Below are 10,143 nucleotides of genomic sequence, written 5' to 3'. Positions count from 1 at the left end.
GACAGAAGAGTTATGCAGACAGACGCCGATCCGAGCTTGAGTTTCAGGTCGGCGACCTAGTACTCCTGAAGGTCTCTCCTTGGAAAGGAGTGATTCGATTCAGGAAGAGGGGCAAGTTGGGACCCCGATATATTGGTCCTTTCCGTGTGATCGCGAGGGTAGGACGGGTAGCCTATCGTTTGGATTTGCCAGCAGAGTTGGGGCAGATTCACGACACTTTTCATGTGTCGCAGCTGAGGAAGTGTATAGCCGACGAGTCGGCAGTGGTTCCATTAGAGGATATTCAGGTGGATGCGAGCCTGAATTATGCTGAGAGACCAGTGGCCATCATAGATCGGAAAATCAAGGTTCTAAGGAACAAGGAGGTATCCCTGGTTTTGGTTCAGTGGCAGCATCGGAAGGGGTCCGAGATGACTTGGGAACCGGAGCGTGAGATGCGTGAGCAGCATCCAGAGTTGTTTGCAGAGCGAGACTTCGAGGGCGAAGTCTAGTTCTAGTGGGGGAGAATTGTAACAGCCCGGATTCCCAGGTATTATTCATTTATTTATTTTGTTAATTTGTGAGGAGACTCGGCGAGTTGGAGCCTAGACTCGCCGAGTATGATCGCGGATTTGGATGCGGGTTCGCGCCTGGACTCGGCGAGTCCAAGGAATGGACTCGGCGAGTCCGTGCTGTTTAATGAAACCCTAATTTCCCGGCCTTGAGCCCTATTTAAAGGACCTTAAACCCCTCCATTGCGGCTACCTTCGACCTTGAGAGCACCAGAGCAGCTGAGAGTTCTTGTGAGTGAGATAAGAGGCCATTATTCACCATTTTTGTGTGTAATTGCAAGAAAGGAAGAGGAAGGCCAAACTAGAAGAGTTGGGGAGCTTGGATCTACTCCCATTTCGGCAGAAGAAGCTAATTGAGGTAACATTCAGAGCTTATTCTCGTGTTTTTCTTGATATGGTCAAATCTAGGGTTTCTTCATGCCTTGTTTGCCTTGTATTTGGAGTGTGAGAGGTCCCATGGGGATATGGTACCTAGATCTGGACCTTAGTAGGTCCAGAGAGTCCCAAATGCCATGCTTTATGCCTTTCCTTTTGAGTTGGAGGCTTAGGTTGCCATTTTAGAGGTCATTTCTTCAAAAGAAGCCTTGTAGGCGTTGCATGGTAGCCAAGACTGTGACTTTACGTGATGAATGTGCTTGGGAGGGCCAGATCTATGAGTTGTTGGAGCGAATCTGACCTCAGAAGCGAGATTGAGTTGATGCATGGCATGGACTCGCCGAGTCCGAAGAACAGACTCGGCGAGTAGCATGAAGATTGTCCTTAACCACTCAGCGAGTGGTCTTGCCGAGTTAAGGGTTGACTCAGTGAGTCAGGGAGAGTTAGAGAGGGTTGACATGTGGACTGAGTCGAGCTGGAACTCGCCGAGTTGTTCTTGAGACTCGGCGAGTTGAGTCGTGGTAGCCCCGTGATTCATGCCAGGTGGAACTTGTCGAGTCAGTGGAGTACTCGACGTGTCAAAAGAGGATCCTAGGGAGTCAGTGAACACGTATAGACTCGCCGAGTCGCTCTAGTGCACTCGCCGAGTCCGGTCAAAGTTAACCGTTGACCGTTGACCAGTGTTGACTTGATGGGGGTAGTCAACCTTAGTTGAGAAAATGTTAATTAGAGGTATATTGTGTTATAGGAGGATTATAGCTCAGAGGATCGAGCGCAAGTGATTTCCGGGATTTGCGAGTTATCGAGATACGCGAGGTGAGTCTTCTCACTATACTTTACCTTGAGTAGGTAATCAGAGTTATGTGACAGAGTATTTGTATGCTATATGTATGTTATGTGTTGTACTGCATTATTTCTATGTGATTTATGTTGTGCATGTTTATAGAGTTGGAACCGGAAGGTTCCCAAAGTTAGAACCAGTGGGTTCACAGAGTAGGGTCTACGGACCCACAGAGTTATAGCCTCGAGTGGCTAATATGTGTTATGTGTGGTATTTTGGGGAACTCACTAAGCTTTGTGCTTACAGTGTTAGTGTTGTTTGTTTCAGGTATTAGTGATGACCGTGGGAAGGCGCCGGCTTGATCTGTACACACGCATGGGATTTTTATGATATGTGATCTTGGGATTTTGTATGATATGGATTGGAGTTTTAAATTTGATGTTTTATGAAAATTAAATGAAAATGTTTTTATATTATGCGAAAAATTATTTTGAAATTCACGGTGTTACATTTATGATGTTTTTTCTATATTTAAAAAAAATACATTTTCGTATAAAATGTTTTTACGTAAAAACATTAAGAACGTGATAACATAACGTAAAAATATGTTTTAGGATCAAATCAAAATGACTTATATTTTTTATGTAAAACAAACTAAAGATGTTAACATAACGTAAAAATGTGTTTTGATATAATATTTTATCACGTTAACGTTTTTAAGTAAAAAAAACGTTATATGGGTGAGGGGACTAATCACCCATACGTTAAAAAATGTCTTTAGTTTGCTTTACGTAAAAAATATTTTTTTATATAAGAAAACGGATTTTTACGTAAAAAAAACTCATTTTTACATTATGTTAACGTCTTTAGTTTGCTTTACGTAAAAAAATATAAGTCGTATTGATTTGATCCTAAAACATATTTTTACGTTACGTTATCACATTCTTAATGTTTTTACGTAAAAACATTTTATATGAAAATGTATTTTCTAAATATATAAAAAACATATTTTATATGTAAAAAAAACTTTTTTTTCTATGTGAAAGAGAAAAACATATTTTTATATGAAAACGTAAAAATATGTTTTGGGATCATAGCAATGTAATAACATAGTATAGAAAAACGTATTTTTTTAAATACATTAAAAAAATATTTTATATAAAACAAATACGTAAAATAACAAGTATATTTTTTGTAAAAAATATTTCTTTTAAATTATGCTAAAACTATATTTTGTTTTATTATTTTTTTTTTTAAATATGTTTTTTTTATTTTTTTATTAATTATTTACGTTTTTATATAATATTAATTAATTTTCCAAAATAAATGATAAGTTTGACTCTAGTCTAATTGGTTAGAGTTTTGGGTGAATAAAAGACGGAAAGTCTAGTTGGTTAGAGTTTTGGGTGAATAAAAGACGGAAAGGAAGTCCCAAGTTCAAATTAAGAAAAAATACAAAAATAGTCTCTATGGTTTACCCAAAGTTGCGAATCCAGTCCCTTTATATTTGAAAAGACGAAAATATCCTTGCTAATTCAGTCCCTAATAGTGTCATATGTGCAAGTTTTGCAAAAACATGGGCATTTGCATCAAAAAAATTTAATAGGGCCATTTTCGTAATTTTGTCTAACACAAGGTATCTAGAAACAGCCCAGAGAGTTTTGTTAAACGAAACAAAAGGAAGAGAAGCGGGAACTAGAGAAGAATAAAATAGCTTTCTACACCATTATTGAATCATGGCCGAAGGCAATGAATCTCAGCCCTCTACCTCCTCCTCCATACAATGCTCACAACCATGCCGTCCCTTCGAATTTTCTGAGATTCTCTTAGCAACCGATAACTTCAATGAAACATTAGTAATCGGGCATGGGGGATTTGGAAAGGTTTTCAAAGGTAACGTTATTAATGGATCAAGCGTTGTCGTTGCTGCCATTAAACGGTTGGATTCCATGTCCTCCCAAGGTGAATCGGAGTTTTGGACAGAAGTTCAGATGCTTTCTAAGTTGCGTCACTGTCATCTTGTGTCTTTGTTTGGTTACAGTAATTACGAAGAAGAGATGATCCTCATCTACGAATATATGCCGAATGGAACCCTCGAAGACCACCTCCATAAACTTGGAACCCCTCTTTCTTGGACTCAGCGACTCAAGATCTGTATAGGTACTGCTCGTGGGTTAGATCACCTCCACACAGGTACCGGGGTCGAGTTTGGTGTTATACATCGTGATGTCAAGAGTTCAAATATTCTGTTAGATGACATCTGGGCAGCTAAAATCTCAGACTTCGGGTTGTCCAAAATAGGCGCAACCAAGAAGCCATCTACTTACGTCAAGACACTTGTTAAAGGCACATTTGGGTATCTTGATCCAAATTATTTCACAACTGGAATGCTAACCAGGAAGTCTGATGTGTTTTCTTTTGGGGTGGTTTTGTTGGAGGTTTTGTGTCGGAAACGTGCGGTGGATGAAACTCTTGATGATGAGCAATGGGGTTTAGTGCCATGGGCTCAAGAATCTATCAAAGAAGGCAATTTAAAGAGTATAATTGATTCTGGTATAAAGAGTCAAATATCCCCAAAATGCTTGAAGGAGTTTGTTCGAATTGCAAACAGATGTTTGCAAAACAATCCAAAGCAGCGTCCTACCATGGCCGAGGTTGTGGTGAGTCTTGATTCTGCACTGACCTTGCAACAAAAAACCAGTACCTCTTCTGGGAGAACGATATATGGAAGAATGTTTGATATGTTTCCCTTCCCCTTTCATGGAGGCAACTCCGGTATTTGTGTCTATAGATTCTTATATTAGCAGAAAATTTAAACAGCGATTGTATTTAATTTTCTTTGTATTCATATATCTCAGCGCATGATGATTCGAGGGTGGTGTCAAGTAATAGCAAAGACAAGGTTAGAAATGTTGGTGATATGGTGGGGTCTGACTACCAAATTTCCAGAAAACCTATTACAAGTTTAAAAGAATTTTTATTTTCTGATTTGGAAATAACTACAAGAAACTTTAGCCAAGATTTAGTGATTGGTTGGAATGAACTTGGTTATCCGGAGGTGTTCTTAGGTTGGGTTGACAAGATTACATACGCCCCATCAACAAAGGGTGTTGGAATTCCTGTTGCTGTTAAGAAGTATAGTGAAGGTCTTCCACATTGGGTGGTAAGTAACAAACTTCCATTTATTATAAAGAAACTAAAATTAGATTTTCCTAGAAAACCATTGAACTCTCTCTCTCTTGGTTCTCCTTTTACATTAATTCATGGTGTTTTTGCTCATTAACATGATATGTGGTAAAAAAAATTTAATTTTCTTTTTGATTGAAGTTTGTGGTGTGGGATTTGCTCAAACTACATATTTGGTATTGCTTTTTTTTAAATAAAATGTTGGGTTGAGAGTAAAATAATTCAATGATTCAAGAATTAGGAACTATAAAATAAATATGGCCCAATTTTAAGAAACAGAAGTTAATAAATTGCTATAATATAAATGAAATGAAAGTGTATTGATATTTCTTGCATTTAACCCTATATGAAAATTACCCAAATTTTTCCCCAATGTACGTTTCTCTCTCCAGAAAATCAAACTCAGGAGCAGAGTTTTTTTGCTTCTTTTTGTTTCTTTCAGTTCGGTTTGTTTATCTCCAACCATGGGAAAAGATGGAAAATGTTATGATATGGATGGAATCCAATTTAGGAAGAATTTCATATATGCCCTTCTTAAACATCAAATATCATATTTACCCAACTTAATTTCTAAATATCATATTTACCCTTCATAAAATTTCGAAGTATCATATTTACCATTCATAAAATTTCAAAATATCATATATGTCCTTTTAAACATCAAAATATCATATATGCCCTTCTTAAATATCAAAATATCGTATATGCCCTTGTTAAACATCAAAATGTCAATGGTAATATCTAAAATATCCTCCATCTACAACATGATAATAATCAACAACAAAAACTAAACAATCAAAATATACATTCCATAGAGAGGGTTGAAGATGAATCTTTTTGTTTGTCAAGAGGGCGACATTTCAACAATTTAGAAGTTCACATTCCATTATCATAGACGTAAGAAAAATATAGTTAAATTTTTTAATTATTATAATAATTCTAAGGTATAAAAAAATGATTATAAAATATTAAAAACATTATAAAAAAAGAATTTGGGCAAATATGATATTTTGAAGGTTTATAAAGGATAAATATGATATTGAGAAATTAAGCTGGATAAATGTGATATTTTGAGGTTTAAGAGGGGCATATATGAAATTCTCCCTTAAATTGATGTTTTATATTGTAAATCCTTTGGCGAATATAACTTCAATTTTATTCAATTTTTTTGTTTAATTCAGACAGTAGAGACTAGCTTTGGACGGATGGCTCATCCGAATGTTATTAATCTCTTGGGGTATTCCCATGATAAAAAGGATAATTGCTTGCTTGTTTACGAACACATGCAAATGAAAAACCGAAATCTAAGTCACGTCTTATTTGATGGTAATAAATAATACTTGAATCTCTCCCAGAAAAACTATTTTCGAATTATTTTTACTAATAAGTTGAATTCTTGGAATGAAATAGATATTGCTAAACCACTTTCATGGGAAAGACGCCTTATGATGATGATAGGTGTAGCACGTGGACTCGCTTATATGCACTCGTCAAAAGAACAAGTCATACACGGTTGTATTAAAACCTTTAATATATTGTTGGATCAGGTATTTTCAAGTTATTTTAGTGGTGATGCTTTTGGTTTTATGCTATAAAAGTTAACACATTTATTTTTATTCCAGAATTTTAATGTGAAACTCGGCTACTTTGGTTTGGCTAAATTTCACCCTAAAATCGATGAATTAGATGAGATGAAAGATGCTACTAGAAGTAACATGGATATGGGCCGTTTTTTTGACCGAGGGGATCAACTTACCGGTAGGTTAACTTACCATGTATGAAAGTGATATTTGATTGAGTGATGGTGTCCCACATTAATATGAAGATAAAACATTATAGAGTAGCTTGAAAGGTTAATATATCAATATCTTGTGATTATGTACAATAAAACTTCATTGCTTCAGGTGAGTTGACTGTGAAGAGTGACACCTATAGTTTCGGAGTGGTGTTGTTTGAAACCCTAACAAGCCAACGTGCATCAGCGCCGAATTTTGGATTTACCTTAGTCAAATGGGCAAGCCCATTTCTAGAGGACAAAAGTAAGCTAAAAGAGATAATAGATCATCGTCTTGATCAAAGTTATCCTCTAGAAGGTGCTTTTGAATGGGTCGCACTCGCAACAAAATGTGTAGCTGAAGATCCTGAGGCTAGGCCTTCAAGCGAAGAAATTTTGAAGAGCTTGGAACAAATATATTCTGATAACAAATAATGGATAAAAAATATGATGTCATACTTCTAAGACTTGGGTTGTTTAATGGGGTACATGATAGATGTACCTTTATTTTTTTACTTTATACTATTCATTTTTGCACCGTAAAATCTTCACCATGAAATATTTTTCTTGTTGTAGTTGAATGATTAATTATTCATGTCATATAAACGTTACGTCGGAAACGTGCGGTGTATGAAACTCTTGATGAGGAGTAATGGGGTTTAGCGAAATGGGCTCAAGAATCAATAAAAGAAGACAATTCAAAAAATATAATTGATTATAATATAAGGCATCAAATATCCCCAAAATGTTTGAGGAAGTTTGTTCGAATTGCAGACATTTGCACATTAATCCAAAGCAGCGTCCTACCATGGCTTGTTGAATGTAATAGGGTTTATGTTGGAGATCTGGATACCCATTTGATTCTGTGAATATTTTTCGAACCGATATTTCTACCTTATGTCTGGGTTGCAAGAAATTCAGCCTATGATAATTCAAGAGGACATTTACGAATCTAGGCACAGAAACTGTAAGCCAAATTGCTAGAAGGATTCTCTGTTTGATTGAAGAAAAAGAGAACTAATAATTTTCATGTGTTTCTTCTCAAAGAGAATAGCCCGTTTATATAATAAATGATATTAGGGTTTGCCTCTTAGGGTTGGCCGTCGTGGTTGCTTTGGAAGCAAGTCGGGGTAATCCGTTTATAAAATCTTTATTGTTAGTATATTTCATATTGGTGTGACATGGTCCAATATATATGTATGGAGTGTCTCTTTTCTCCATAAGGGCTCTTTTGGAGAAATAATTTTGCACTTCACATATATCTTACATTTACCGATGAAATGTTTTTTTTAATCAATCAAAATGTGATTCAGGTTTTATGTGCATGTCCAAGAAAGTTAAAACGACCCTTTTATATACAAATTACAATACCGCCTAAAAGAAGAAAAAAAACTCATTATAAAGGGTTTTTGTAAGCTAAATATACCTAACCCAGATATTCATATGATACATAAGCAAGAACATTGCAAAATTACCTCGACCATAATTACCAAAGGGCTTCTAGCCCAGCGGTATCAGGTGGTGCCCTCCCTCTTTAAGGTCGAGGGTTTAAGTCTCGTAGTGGATATAAGTGGAATTAGGTGTTAGTTTAGGAGTAGATTATATATTTATATTTGCCGTTTCAAAAAAAAAAAAAAAAAAAAAAAAAAAAAAAAAAAACTCGACCATAATTATAAATGAAAACATGTAAAAACTTATGTAGCCTCCGATTTCTAAACTCAAAAGCATATTAGTTCACAATATATTGTTGTCCGTTTCACATTAGGGCAATGTAACTCCCCTCTTTCATCAAAGTAACATCAATTTTATTTAATAAATTTAGCATCCCAAAATAATGAAATACAAACCACCATTATCATAATTGTAAATAACAGACAACAAAATAATACTTCAACAACCAATTATATAATCTAGAACATTTATTTACCGTAAATTACATAAGTTGTTACTATTATAACCGGAATTTTGAAACTTAAACACGTGCAAGCTTTATCAGCATCGTAGCAACTAGCACCAATGTCTTATTGGAGTACTGAATTATGATGATTTTTCACTCCAATATCCACAATTTTTGGCATGTTTTAGTCAACTGGGCCCGGAAATTAAATGAACAATATTTTTGAAGATATTAACCTACTAGACTAATTGGAATTAAAATTTGACAAAATTCAAAAATGGTCCCTGTGGTTTTCAAAAATATCAAGTTTAGTCCCTAAGTTCAAAAAACCTCACAGATGGTCCCTGTGGTTTCAAAACTTTTAACAAATTGTCCTTTTCGCTAACACCGTTAACATTTAACCGTTAAGTTAGTGACATTTCAGTCATTTTACCACCACAGGGACCATTTATGAAGTTTGCCTTAATTTAATATATATATATATATATATATATATATATATATATATATATATATATATATATATATATATATATATATATATATATAATTATTTAATATTAAAGGGTCTACTCTCTCTCTCTGAAACTAGGGAGATCTTTATAACTCTCCATCCCCACCATGATGCCTTCTAATCACCAACACTAGATCGAAAAACCCATCATTCATCTAATATGTTCTGAAGCGCAAAAACACCATATACTCCACCTCTCCTTCCTTTGTTCTTGTTCTGAAACATGCAACTCAAACCGCCATCACCATAGGAGACTGTTGCTTTGTGTGTCCTTGTGTGTTTTCATTTCTAAAATCAATTTGGGTGTGTTTTCCTTTATTGAAATCGACAAAATAAGACTGTTTCACAGAGATCAACCTTTCATTCACCATTATTAGACCCCATTCCATTGTCTTTCCTTCCATTTCTCAACAACCATCACACGATGGCATCGACCGTCTAAGAGTTAACAGATCAATGTGCACTACGACCACCGTCAATTTGCACTCCGACCACAATAGTTATATTTGTTACGAATTTGGGGAGGGTTCACCATCACATCCCTCACCAGATCTTCATCGTTTTAATCATACATCACCACTCCTCTACCTCCATTCCCACCATCGTTTTTCTTCAAGTTGTTGGGATACATACGAAACAACCACCATTGTTCTCTGGTAGTGATGAAGAACACCACCACAACATCCCTTGTTCAGCATCACTTTCAAACCACCAGGTTAACTTTCTGCACACAAGACGCAAACAACAAGCACCCTTGACATATAAGCAACCACTAACACCACCATCATCGTTTTCAATATGCAATTTGATATTCAATTCAATAATCCGTATAGATAAGAAGAAAGGCACACACGAAAGGAATACAACCGAGAGAGAGAAATTACTTTCCATTATCCTCAAATCTGATTTAGGGTTGCTAACAAGAAGGGATTGCGGTGGATCTGTCGATTTAATGTCTTTGGAGGTGGTTCGTGTGTCATGTATGACCGGTAGAGAGAGGCAATGTAGACGATAGGGTAGGCGACAATCGGATCGGCAAGATCTTCTTATGACAATCTTGGAGCG

The 10,143-nt window shown here is 35.8% G+C and overlaps 1 protein-coding gene across 1 annotated transcript; it reads left to right on the top strand.

The window, feature by feature from the left end:
• Window positions 1-3,398: 3,398 nt before the first annotated feature.
• On the top strand, window positions 3,399-7,212 carry LOC145061045 (uncharacterized). The gene is made up of 6 exons (XM_079008408.1): window positions 3,399-4,482; window positions 4,566-4,870; window positions 6,075-6,219; window positions 6,304-6,440; window positions 6,516-6,651; window positions 6,798-7,212. Exons 1-6 carry the CDS (start codon window positions 3,444-3,446, stop codon window positions 7,100-7,102), a joined length of 2,067 nt encoding a protein of 688 aa, XP_078864534.1. The 5' UTR covers window positions 3,399-3,443; the 3' UTR covers window positions 7,103-7,212.
• The last annotated feature ends 2,931 nt before the right edge of the window (window positions 7,213-10,143 follow it).

This window comes from Lactuca serriola, chromosome 7 (assembly GCF_051521515.1).
Source record: "Lactuca serriola cultivar US96UC23 chromosome 7, Lser_US96UC23_V15, whole genome shotgun sequence".
Lineage (NCBI taxonomy): Eukaryota > Viridiplantae > Streptophyta > Magnoliopsida > Asterales > Asteraceae > Lactuca > Lactuca serriola.
This window is presented reverse-complemented; position numbering and strand designations above follow the sequence as displayed.